At 38.0% G+C, this 13830-nt stretch overlaps 1 protein-coding gene across 2 annotated transcripts in view; it reads left to right on the plus strand.

Annotated features, from left to right (window-relative positions):
* Positions 1-13830, plus strand: part of EXT2 (exostosin glycosyltransferase 2) — a 73211-nt gene that overhangs the window by 51625 nt on the left and 7756 nt on the right. For both annotated transcript variants that reach the window (XM_054635435.2, XM_077180008.1), the window contains 4 exons: positions 3823-3989; positions 10955-11098; positions 11617-11745; positions 12928-13010. In XM_054635435.2, the coding sequence (XP_054491410.1) occupies positions 3823-3989; positions 10955-11098; positions 11617-11745; positions 12928-13010 (523 nt within the window). The remainder of the gene's footprint in view (positions 1-3822; positions 3990-10954; positions 11099-11616; positions 11746-12927; positions 13011-13830) is intronic.

The following is a 13830-nucleotide window of genomic DNA, read 5'->3' on the forward strand; positions in this document are numbered from 1 at the left end:
ATTACACAGTCTGTAGTTCTTATGAGGCAATGACATCTGTCTTTGTGAGGTACCTGTAAGTGTCTGTTACCATTTATAAAATGACACTTGCACATTGTATGGCAAACCAGTAAGAAAGCAGTGAGTGAAATCAAGAGTACTAATTTGCAATAAACACTTCCAGTCATTCAATGTTACTGCCTCCTAAGGTTACAATGACTAGGAAGCTGAAAATTTCGGAATATCAGTGGTCTCCTACTGGAATCATAATTTCAGACTGTGATTCATGCTGGGCTTTTAAAGACCTTATGGTGCTGAGAATAAAATGAGCTCGTAATGCTATAACTGGAATCAATGCTCCATTTCTGTAGTGGCCCCAAGGAGCTTGCTGTATGTCCCCAGCTGGTGGCTGACTCTGACTCCCCTGGAGTCCATCAGTAATGGGACTGAATCCATATTGACCAGCTGACTACTGGTCAATGTCACAAACCACTCAAATGTGCCAGGGCTAATGACTTGTGCCTTCTAGTAGAAGGACAAGAGTTGAGTGAAACAGGATAAGAACGTGCATACATGTCAAATAAAGGCCATGGTCTACAAGACCACAAAGATAAAAGTAGGTTTTACAGACACATTTTCAAACTTACAAGAAAAACTTTGGGGTGGGAAACTGAATGCTGAATACAAATTTGCCCAGTAAATATCACTCCGTGTTTCTTCTTCATTTTTTTTTCTTTTTTTTTTTTTTTTGACCACCCATGCCTGCCAATCCTCCTTTCTAAAATACATCTCCAAGAAAAACTGACTTTTGAAGACTTTCTGTGGTTTGGAAATACTGCTTTGTTTTCCTGAGTGAAGTAGTGTTCAGACTCTGGTGTCTTTTAGCAGTGTGCAGATTTGTGAGTTTTAAGTCTGAGAGGCCCAGTGGCAATGGGGATGGACACTTCTTCCTGAGAGCGAATTTTACTTGTACATGTGGGAATGAAGCAGCTTCTCCTCTTCTCTGGTACTGTCTTCCTAGTGCAACAGACTGACAGTGGAAAGAGTGCAGAACTGTCTTGGAGGCAGACTTGATTCAAGGTTATAATGGAAGTGAAAGTGTGTGCACATAATTGTATCCCATTATTTTTGGTGTTTGTCAGCCAGCGTTCTTCAGATCCTTTTGCTGAGAACAATTCTAGAATATGACCATATGTTGTTGTTTAAAAACTTAAACCATTTCTTTAGGTTAGGACTTCTCTTTATTTTTGTCCTTAAAGTGACTTTTTCCATTGACACCTGTTTTAACTTCCACTTTTTATTCTCAGAACACAGAAACAAGGATCTTATTTCCTTACGCTCTTTTCTGAATTTCTGTATTTGCTCCCCATGTCCTAGTAGTTTTATTCAAACTTCAATTCTTATCCTGGTGACAGTCAACAATCTTAACTGTTCATGGAGTTTGAGGCAGAAGGTGCAGGAAGACCATCTGGTTGACCTGTGTGTCGTAAGTCACCACATTGCCTTTCTTTTCAGTCCAGTGACTTCAAACTTTGACTGCATCTTCTATAATAATACCCAGTCTTGTTGAAAGACAAGATGTACAGAACCAATTGCTGTCCTTTTAAACTTTTGCCAGAGGTTAACCACTGTTGCTATTAAAAATGTCTGCCTTGTACTTTGAATTTGCCTGGCTTTAGATTCCAGTCATTGTTTTTTGTTATGTCTTTCTCCAGTTTGTTGAAGATACATGTCATTTTTCTTCTTGTGTAGGTGCTTGTACATGTTAAGCAAATCTACTTTTTGTTCATTCTTTTAGTAAACTAAACAGATTGATCTCCACGTTCTACTAAAAGGCATTTTCTCCTGACCTCACATAACTCATGTGATTCTTTCTGCACCATTTTCAGTGTTTTAACATGGTTTGAAATATAAAAGCGCCAGAATGAAACAGGATTTTAGCATCTGTCTGTCTGTGTCTGCATACAGGTAAAATTGTCCTGCCCTTAGCCCTGACTTCTTACTACATACCTGACTATACATACAAAAATTATATAAATCCATTCTGCTGCAGCAGCATGCTGAGAACTAATGTCTGCTCTATCCCTTTAATCCTTTTCAGAAGCTATTTTTAGGGAAAAAGTTGCCTTGGTCCTAGTGCTTAATTGTGTCTCAAAAGTGTCAGTGTGTTTTTTGTTCAAATGAACCTAGTTTACTAAGCAGTCCTGTCATATAGAGTTCAGTAAGCTCTGTATGACTTTATTGTGCTCACTGTTTTTCATGTCTCCAGGCTTTGTGTCACTTGCACTGAAAATTTATATATATTTCAGACATGAAAATTCCAGTGCCTTCAGGCCCAGTATCAGTTCCTCTAGACTCCACTTACCACAGAATCAGAGAATGGCTAAGCTTGGAAAGGACTTCTGGAGATCAGCTGTCCAACCCATCTCTCAAGCAAGAACATGTCCAGATGGCTTTCAATATCTTCAAGAGCAGAGATTTCATTACATCATTGGGCAACCTGTGTTAGTGCTCAGTCACACTCACTCTGGAAGGGTCTCCCCTGATGTTTGGAGGGAGCCCCCAGTGTTTCAGTTTGTGCCATTGCCTCTGGTCCTTTTACTGGCCACCAGTGAAGGGAGTCTGGTTCTCTCTTCTTTGCATCTTCCCTTCAGGTATTTGTTCATAGTGGTGAGACCTTCCTTGAGCCTTCTCTAGGCTAAATAGCCACAACAGTCTCAGCTTTTTTTTTTGTAGGGGAGATGCTCCAGTGCCATCATTACCTTTGTGGTTCTTTCCTGAACTCTCTCCAGTTTGCCCATGTGTCTCTTGCTTTTAATTAAAATATATTTTCATGAACAGTTGCTTTTGGGATGCATCATACTGTAATAATGACTACTGTTAACCTTTGTGCTAGAAATTGTGCATGGTTATATGCATTTAGAATGAATGTTTAATATTCAGACCTTGCTTCCATTTCCTTTAGCTTGGTGCTCTATATTTACACCTATAGTTATTCTTTTGTAGGAATAGAATAGGGTTTTGAAAATTTTTGAATATATGCAGAAACTGTTAACATGACACTTAAGGTGCTACATGTTAAACACATAGGAAAAAGTAGAAATTATACCATGCTATTAATTGGTAGGGTGAATTTGATCCAGTTTTGTATCTATGGGGGGTTCTGTTGCTACTTAAATCCTCATTTGACTTGTGAATTTAATGGTTGTGTACTCCAGTGCTCTATTCTACTTGGAGGAATGCTGTAAGGCACAAGTTAGAATCCATTTGTATTTATCTAGATTTAAATTATCACTGTAACTTAGGACTTTGAAGATGAAAGAAATTGCTGAGACAGAGAATCAACTCCTTAGCAATAGTCAATAGTGCTAAACATTTAATTGATATAATAATTTTTTTTTGCTCAGCTGTTGATAGAACTAACATTCTTAATCAAATTCTTTATGATCCTAGACTTGCAGTCAGTGATTGTATCCCGCTGCTTCAAATTATTTTAGTTGCAGTTGAGTGAAGTACCTTTTCACACTGTGTGCCCTGAACCAATGCGTATTATCCCTGCACTTGCTCTGTGAGTGTTGCAAGTTGTTGTTTTGGGCAAGCTATCCTCTTTGTGGCTGCCCATGAAGCTCTTTGTTGAGAGATACAGAGGGAAATGCAGCTGAGCTTCTGTCTCTTGCCTTCATTGCTCTTGTGTTTGCCAAACCGAGACTGCTGTAAATTCACCATTAAGAAGCATTTGATTAGAAGCAAAGAAGAAAAGAGTAAAAAGCAGCTAAGATGGATATGCATATTCAGAATTAAAGTATAACGTTGAATTCTATTTCTTTCAATTTTTCTCTCTAGATTCCCTCTGGCCAAAGATTCGTGTTCCCCTGAAAGTTGTTAGGACTGCCGAAAACAAACTTAGCAACCGCTTCTTCCCTTATGATGAGATTGAAACGGAAGCAGTGCTGGCTATTGATGATGATATCATTATGCTAACCTCAGATGAACTTCAGTTTGGCTATGAGGTAAGAGAATTGGCTTTTCCCTGTCTCCAGGCCATCGGCTTCAACATTGCATAGAAAGTGTATATAAAGTGGAGAAAGCACTGTGCAGTATGTTGATTCAGATTGTTGCATCTCTCTTTACTATAATAGTTCAATGCTGACTGAAACAGTTTTACAGATAGTCATTTCTTTATTGAAAAGCCTGCCATCTGAGAGGTTTTCAGTAACTGGCACAGGAGTGCCAAGAGACTCTAGAAAATGTTGTAGTGGAATAAGTGTAGGGGAAGCAGTCTGAAGACTGAGCTGCATTCTTCTTAACTTCAGATAAATCAGAAATGCTAGCCAAGGGAACATGTCTTGATGGGCAAGACAAGTTTCAAAGATTAAGTGTTGGGAGCAGAGGAGGCCTCTTGGGGACATACTGAAGTAAGGTGGAGTGCAGTGAAAGGAAGAACTGAAGAATTTCAAGGAGGGGACACGTGGATCATGTGCTTGAAATGGCAAAGCTTCAGCAGCTGCTCTTCTGATGAGGGTATGGACAGAAAGAGAGCTTGTCCAAATCAGTTACTCATGGCAGTACAAAGAAGTGACACTCTTCATAGCTACTTGAATTGCTTGTTAAAAGTACTCTTGAAGCAACACTGTTGTCTTCCTTCCAAAATTATGTTTTGAATTAGGTAATTTTTTGTCTTCCATTTGTATTTGAGTGTATAACAGTCCATAATCTAAGTCCACAGTCCATAATCATTACTGTTATATGTGCATATTTAAGACAAAGATGCTCTATTTGTAAACAAATCAGAAACATTAGAAAATGTAATACCATATTTTAAGAAAGCTTTGAATTATTTAGTCACACCTGTACATGCATTGTCAACAGCAAAACAACACTGGGCTTCCTAAGTGAGAGCTAGAACATGATACTGTTAGCCAAGTTGAATGAAATGATGAAAACTGCTTCTCTAAGGTGGAGAAAGCTAGTGAAATGTGATAGTTGTCCAATTTTTAGCAATCTTAAGTGCAGTTAATACAAGATGATATTTTTAAAAAATACATTGGATGTGTTTCTTTAACGTATGTACACGTGGGGTGAAATATTGCTCTTTCTCCCTCTTGAGTAAAAAAGACTGTTAGCAAGTAAAAAGCTTTTGGACTCCAGAAATGTCTTGTGATGATGTAGGTATGCTGAAGTAATAACAAAGATGTTAAGTAGTGGAGACAGAGGTTTCATCTATCATGTGTGTCTCCAGAAAGGAAATACTTTCCTTGCCAGGTTAAGAGTAGTGAGTTAATACATGAAGTGTGAAAGATGGAAGGAAGAGTAGACAACTGAAGGAAGGGGATTTTGGCTACACAGACCTTCTCTATACTTTGTTGTATACACTGAATGTTTTAAGCCCTGTACTGCAACAGCAGAGCTTACTTCTGCCTGTGTTGGTGCTTATAACTACTAGTTTTGAGAGTGATCTGATGGGATGAATGATAGCAGATCCATAATGTACATGCTGCATAAACCCTTGCTCCATTTGCAATTTGACTTCCATTTTCATAAAGCTGTCTGAAAGTGCCTAAGAGTAAGGAGTGACTTACCAAAGTCACCTAAGTGACCGTGTAAGTAGTTCTGCTATTGGCAGAGCAGGCTTGAAGGGCTTTGAAGCAAAGATTCAAACTGCAGCTGAGTTCCAGCTGTGTCAGCCAGAAGTCACGTGAAGCAGAACCTTGGTTTTTTGTGTGTCTGAACTGTTAATTTTAACACCCTCAGTGGATAATATTTGTAACATGACATGTATTGAGTCTGGTCACACCAGAAAGGAATTATCCTCATGAAAAAAAAAATAAGGCAAAGAAAACTTGATGTGAATTCCTCTGTGGTCAGTGCAACTAGGGGATAATCAGGACCTGCAACTGTTTGTCTCCTAGGATTAAGTCCAACAGGTCTAGCAGATTGATTGTGCTGGCTCATTTATTGGCCTTATGGCCATGTGCCTTGGTTGCAGGGACTATTTGAGTAACAGTCCTTATATTCTGTGTGTCAATGTAACTGTTTGGACATGAGATTGTTTAGTTTGGCAGACTGGAAACTATTTCTTTTGCAGTTTTTTGCATTTTATTATAAATCCTATTCCTTTTTAATTCTGGGAAGTCAGCTTACTGCACAGTAACATTGATGGAAAATTAAAGTGCTGTATTGAGAAGATAGCTGAGACAAACGTATGAGTAATTTGAATCCTTGTATTTTGAGTTTGGCTTCACCAGCCCCACTCCCTCAGTAAATTAAATGAATAGAAATGTCTTTGAATACAGAAACAGAGCAAATTATCCTAGAAATACACAGTTTTCCTCATATAGGGAGTGGGTGATGTAGCTCCTACTCTCTGGCACAGAAATCAGGGGCTGAAGATTGATCTTTCCTGTCCTTGAGTGTCTGTGACTTGCTTGACAGGCCTGAGCTGGCTCCCAGATGTTTAAATTGTCCTCAGCCTGTGATAATTTATTTATCTGTTTATGTGTGTTACCAGAAAAGTATCTCTCAAACTCTTGACTCATTTTCAGGGGAATCCAGAGGGAACAGTAGCAGCATATAAGGTTACTAGAAAGTTTTCTTTTAAAAGTAGGTCTGCTTCTGCTTTGGTCATATGAAAGGCTGGAAACGTGACATTCAGTAATTTTCTTTTCTCTCCGGACATCCTTGAGACTTTGCATTTAAACATGTGGCAAAACCCTCTCTGTCACACACTTCTCTGAATGCATAGAGCAAGCCTAAAAAAAAAAAAGCCCAGAAAACTTTGATCTCTGTACACTTTCAGCCATAAAAAAATATAGTAACACTCAAAGTGTCAGACATTTTTTACTTGTTAAAAGTGAACTATTACGGTACAGTGATTTATGACCTTGCATAAATCTGTTGGAGCAAGCAGAAAAATAGTCCCTGTGTGCTGCTGTATTAAGGTAGCAGAAGAATACTCATGACATTCTGACTTTGAAAAAAGTAGTTCTGTTAAGTTACATGACTTGGGATACTGCAAAAAAAACTTATGTCTAGATAATTTTTTTCCCACTTACTGAACTTTGTTGTTCACAGAGAGAGTATCAAAGAGACCCAAGAAGTAGAACAAGTATTTTGATTATCATAATCTTAAAAAGTTAAAGCAGAACCATTGGCTACCTCTGAAGAGTCTGGTGTTTAAATACATGACTGGAATCAAGCATTGTAGCATTCCCACCTCTGTGTCTCAGCTCGCCTCAAGGCAGATATCATAGTATTAAGTAATTTCTTATCCCATGCTTATGTAGCACTTTGTCCTTATAGAGACAAAATATTTTTATTAGACCAATAATAGAAATAGTCTAAATGGGTGTTATTGTTCTGGGCCTATGTTTTTCCCTCATAAAATGTACAGTTTGGTGCATTGCTAAATTTGCATTTATTCTGTTGAAAACTTTTGGCCTTCTGTTGTTAGATTATCTTATTCTGTCTCAGAATTGTTTTTCAGTGCTTCATGTCTCTGGCACTCTTTAAAAAAATCTATTCTCTATTGAATTGCATATTTTGCTAGGCTGAAATTTTCATGAAGTTGGAATGACTTCTTCAGAGGAATTCTTCCTTGCTCATTTTGACTTTAAAAGTTTAGTTTTCAGCATTCCTTTGTAGAACAAGTACTGTAACTCTGCTTGACAAAAGAATTCTTCACTGCTGGCCACATTCAAAGCTCTTCTTCAAACTGATGATATTTTACAAAATGTGTGTGTGCAAAGCATCTTGCATCTTTTAATGGACTCTGTGTTTACATTTTACTTAATTTTTTTAGTAATAGCACAAGCCATTCCTTTGAGGACTGGGAAAGAATTAAGAGTGGATGGGGCTCTGGAAGATAGAAGGAGTATGATGGGTTGAGTTTGTTTTCATTTGTAAAGAATAATCAGTGTTTCATTCTTAAAATGTCATGGTAGCTTTGGAAATGCTGACTATTTTTCTGTTCATTAAGTTGTTGAAATTGCATGTGACTTAATATAGTCTACTGAATTTGATGCATAAATGTTTGAGAATGTTTTGTAGAAGGATATGCTTCCCTGTCCTTCTGGCTACGTGGAGAGTTTGCTGTTCTGTTGGCACAGCAAATTGCACAGAATAGCTGAGGCTGTGAGGCAGAAAGAGCTCTGGAGAGATGAGGCTGGAGGGTGTTTAGGCTGGAGGGTGTTTTAGCTATACTGTTTATGTCACTTGGGAACTTGACTTGGAAACAAAATTACTATCATTTCCTTTTGGTTTTCCTCTACAAGACTTTTAGTAAAACTACTAAGTCAGAACCTCTTTTTGACATTTCATCTGGGAGATGCTTCATCCAAAAATATTTATCTTTAGGGTTGACTACCAGAGTTTTTGGAATGACTTGTCTGCAAATAAGCATACCTCCTCTTCACTTGGCAATATGATTTTCCTTGGATGTGTCCCTTACCAGTATTAAAGCAGGCCATCCTTCTTAGTCTGAGGAAGCTAATAAGATCACTGGCTAAAATGAAATGTACTCCTAACAGACTAATAAATTATAGGCAACTATCAAACAAGAAAATGGACAGTAATACAAAATAGAGAGTAGTATTAGAATCATTACCACTATTTTTATTCTGAAAGCTTCCTTATATGCAGTAGCTGTATATATTAATTTTGGCACAAAGCATATGTATAGATTTGGGTAATGAGCTGGATGGAGCCACTGGGAGCCTTTCCAGAATTACCATTGAATGAGCTAGTGGTGAACATTGTGAAAAAGCCAAGCTTTTCCACTGACTTCAAAAGCATTACTTTTAAAGGGAATCTTTGTTCAAAACACCAAAGTTATTTTTTAGATGCATTGAACTGACAATTTTCAGAGGCCAGGACATTTTTTTACAGGGTAGAGTTGATATTTAGAGTGACACAAGAACATCTGTATGAGTAATGTGCATTATAGTTGGCTTTTATTTTATGTCATTTAGACTCTTGAAGATGACACCAAGGGCAAAAACTATAAGGGCTATGAATCCAGGGTTCTGTGTTGAGAAGGCACTGCACTCCCGTGGGAAGCAGTAGCTGACTTTAATCTTTCTTTCAGCTGCTGTTAATATGCATGCCATTTCCTCTACAAGAATTCTTAGCCCAGTACGGTGCAGATCTGTGGTGTTCTATTAAATCCTTTGTTGAGCCTCAGTAGCTTATGTGGTGGTACCTTCCAACAGCTGGGAGATAGACATTTTAATATTCAGGTTTAAAACTAAATCATTAAATTTTTGAGTCCTGGAGAGTGAGGAATAAATTTTTGAGTGTCGTACATTTAGTTTTGTGTTCTTTATTAAGGTTTTCTACATCATGTCAAAATAGACATCTCAAGCCCTCACTGGCTTGCCTGCCAAAAGTCTGTATTGTTTTAATTAGCTTATGGCACCAACTGGTAAGTGTCCTATGAATTCTTTCCTTCAGTTCCAAGCTATCTCTGCTTTCAAGAATCCTCTGTGTTGGAGCATTGTCATATCTAAATACTATCCCAGTACTTGTGCCCTAGAGCTGTCTAGAAAGATTGATTTCTGGATAAAATAGAAGTCGAGGAGTCAGAAGATCTGGATCGCATTCTTGTTTCCTGTATGATTTTGGCAGGTTCCCTCATCTGGACGTTTGAAATAATAACTGCTCTCATCATGGGATTCTGAAGCTTTATTAACTGACAGCAATAAAATGTGTTGAGATGTATAGATGAAAAGGTATATAGTAATGAAAAATCACAGAAATGTAGATGCAGAAGCAGTAACTTAAAACTGATTGTTTTATCATATTTACTATGACAAAATACTTGCATAGAGTCCTTATAGTCCAGGCCTCCCAACTGAAATGCACTGACACATAGGAAGTGGCCAAAGTGAACTGCTGATGGGGTGACATTTGCAGGATGGTGGAATTCCAGATAACACTTCCTTTACTGTACATTCCACTGTAGGGTTCCCTTGTCTTTTGTACAGATGAAAGAATTTGTGAAGGGATCCTTGGGGATTTTTGAGGTACTTTGTTCTTGTTGTTGATCTTGCATACAAAAATTTCATTACATATGCCTCTGTTTGTTTATACATTACCAGCCTAAACCAGAAACTCTTGTAACCTAACTGTATGTTAGAAAGTCAAGACTCATTCTTCCAACAAGCCTAGCGGTTATTTGGATTAAGCGACAGATTTTGAATAATTTGTCTGCAAATAATGCAGACAAATTGTATCTAGCAAACAAATAGCATTCAGACCCCTCTAAACAATTATAATCCTTCCTCCCTTTTTCTCTAATGCAAAAATTGTCCATTATTTAATGTGGCCAGCAGTGTAGAGAACCAGGGTTGTGTTAATGATGCCCTTCTCCTTGTTCTTGTCTACTGTATTTGATCCTGTAGTCAGCTATAAAATAATGTATGGAGTGACAAGGATGGTATCTTGATTGTATCCAGCTGTCTGGAACAAGTCAAGGGCAAAGCAGCCTTCCATGTAGCCAAGCACCCACTAAAGAATACCAGAAATATTAAAATTTAAGCCAGTTCCTGACAAAGGAAGCAGGTTGGTTAGATCCAAAGCCAGCTGTGAAAGTAGTTAGGTTGTAGTCATATCTACTGAAGTTAACATCAAAAGTTTCATTTTAATCATGCTTGGGTTTAGTTAGAGTTAAAATCTTTTTGAATAGTCATTTGTGTGTCTCTGTAACAATTTTAGTAGTCCATTAGTGGCCTTTTGCTCTGGGACATGGTTTCTCTGAGTTGTAGAGTCCTTCCACAGCAAGCTTATTCTTTTTTGTACTCCTTCTTGGCAACTTTTTGTTCCAAGAATTTGGACTTAGAAGAATTTAAGTGATCTTTGCCCCACTGAAACTCTACCCTTCCAGATGTGTTGCATTTGCTACCCTTCCAGAAAGCAGATGTGTTGCATTTGCTTTCTGTGCAGGCCTGGTTAACAGCATGTCATGTTTTCTTCTCTTCAGGTCTGGCGTGAGTTCCCTGACAGGTTGGTTGGATACCCAGGTCGCCTGCATCTTTGGGACCACGAGATGAACAAATGGAAATATGAATCAGAATGGACCAATGAAGTCTCAATGGTGCTCACTGGGGCAGCCTTTTATCACAAGGTGATATACAACTTGCACTGCTCTAATGTACAATGTGTACATTAAAAAAGATCTATATGTGCTTCTGTCATTGTTCCATCAGTTTTTGTGGTGCTATGATTATGTTCTTTAAAACAGTTGTAGAACTGATTGCAAACTTTCCCTAGACCTCTTTCAGTTGCTGTGAAAACCACTGATTTGTCTCTGACAGTGAAATAAAACCATTTCTTACCTTTATGAACTTAGAAAATTCCTGCCAGTTTGCATGACCTGAAAGTCCATAGCAAATTTTGCAGGAAATGTATCTTTGTAGCTGGTAGGTTCAGAAAAGAGAACCAATTTTAATGAAATTTCTGTGGTGGTCAGGAAAGGAATAATAAGCAGTTTAGCACCCAAAAATTATTTTCTGTCTGCTGAAGTAGTTCTTGTCTGAAGGCACTATAACTTAGCTGCCAGCTGTTCCATGACTGAAATATTTAGTCTTATAGTTACTGTGTCTATATAAAATTATCTTCTTTCTCTCGCTCTCTTCTCTGCAGTATTTCAACTATCTGTACACCTATAAGATGCCTGGAGACATCAAGAATTGGGTGGATGCTCATATGAATTGTGAAGATATTGCCATGAATTTTCTAGTAGCAAATGTCACTGGAAAATCAGTCATTAAGGTGGGGCTTTTCTGCTGTTTATCTTTATGAAATTAAAAACTATGAGATACATACTTAAATTTATTCAGTAGGCTTCAATATGTTACTTAATCCTCCCTTTTTCTCTCCTTGTCTCCCAGTATGGTATCTTGGTCTCTTTCTCATGATAGAAAAGCCCTTCTGGTAAAGTTTTTGTGTTAACTGAGAACAGAGAATTATTTTTTACCAGTTGTTTCTGGTGGTTATTTTAACCATCTAGATGAGCTATAAAAAAGATAATTTAAATGACAGCTGTACTTATGTGTGTGTATATGTACAGGCCCACAGACATATATTTTAACTATTTGAGATCACTAGAGGAAAGAAATTGCCAACTGTCCACAGCTTGCTCTATCGTGGCCTGACAACAGCTGATTTATAGGAATGTTAATTGCAAGAACATTAATTGCAAGATCAGCTTTAAATGAACTTTTTATCCCTGAATTAATTTCCTGACATGTTTCGACACGTTTTCAGGTCTAGACATTCACTCCGTACATTCATTTCAAAGTGTGTCAGCTTGGAATGAGATTTAGAGGCCACCAGGCATTACTTCAATTAACAGGGTCCGTTCTCCCTTCTGTCCATCATCATTTACTGGGACTGGTGGCTGCATTTCCTAGAAAAGTCTTTAGAAGATAAAGTGTGTGCTTTTGCTGAAAAAGTTTCTGAGCTGTATGAGGGCAGAGCAGAGTAATTTGGCACCTCTGTGCGATTCGGAGAGTGCTGCAGGGTTTGCCAGTCAGCTCTTAACTGGAGAGAGCAAAAGAGCGCCTGTTGGATTAACGTTACGGTGAAGTATGGGAAGCTATATTTCATCGCTGTTATGGCTGCAAGAACAAATGGTGTTTATACAGGGACCTTGGCAGTGAGAAAACAGTCATTAAACAGGAATTAAGGAGCTTGTCATCGCCACTTCTTTTCAGTTACAGAAGGAAAAAACCCTCCAAGCCGTTTTTATTAGGCCCCTGTGAATTTTGCAGTCAGCCGGGCCAGATGGAGCTGAATGGAGGAATAGAGTGGCTTTTTTTTGTACACCCCCTCTTTTTGAGACAGCTCAGTTTACACTGCAGGCATGCTCAGAGGTATTGCACTGCTCTCTGTGCAAGGAGATTAATGTCCCTTCTGTTGATATTTGATAATATCTGGTGTGCCTTTCTGCAGGTGACCCCACGAAAGAAGTTCAAATGTCCAGAATGTACAGCAATTGATGGGTTATCACTGGACCAGACACACATGGTGGAAAGGTGAGTGACCACTCTCTATTTCTCCGATTGCTTTGTTCTGATCCCTAGAATCTTATCCTGTGTCTCATTAAATTAGGATCAAAAATTATAGTGTTTTTATAAATTACTAATTTTGAAAGAATGTTACATGGATTCGATCAACATAAGTTATTCCTATGATGGGTGATGTGTCTCTGAAAGGTAGACTACTACAAAAAGGGACTTTAGAAGGGTACAATTTTTAGCAGCTTTGCTGTAGAGTTTTAGGACAGTTATATGAAGTTCAGGTTCTTGGTTGGCAGTACTGTCAGTAATACCACATTTCTGTTTGCCGTGGAATATCAACTGTAATAAGTATGAATTCTTTTTATAAACTAGACAGTTGGTAGCTTACCAAAGAGCAGAAAGAATATAAATTATTAATAAAATAATTTGAAGTGATATTTGTACATTGTCTTCTTTCTAAGGATTGTGAAGCACATTGCTTCCACTCGTGAAGGGCATTTGCTGCACAATTCCATGTTGCATTTTTTAACAATGCCAGCATTAATTCCAGCAGTTATTAGGTGGAATTAACCTGAGATTTAGAACCAATAAAGACATCTCACTTTAGGTTTCTTGGTCTGTTGCATCTCTCCTGCAAACTTTGGGAAAAATTATTTCCAACAATAGAACTGATGAGGTAGGTAAGCAGGGGGAAGAAGTCGCCAGAAGAAACAGACAGTTGGACTTGATGATCTTAAAGGTCTCTTCCAACATTTTTGATTCGAAGAGGTGACAAAAAAAAAATCTGACCTGCATTTAAAATGTAAAACAGGCCATTTCAGATTTGCATGGAGAG

The sequence above is a fragment of the Agelaius phoeniceus genome, chromosome 6 (genome assembly GCF_051311805.1).
Source record: "Agelaius phoeniceus isolate bAgePho1 chromosome 6, bAgePho1.hap1, whole genome shotgun sequence".
NCBI classification, from domain to species: Eukaryota; Metazoa; Chordata; class Aves; order Passeriformes; family Icteridae; genus Agelaius; species Agelaius phoeniceus.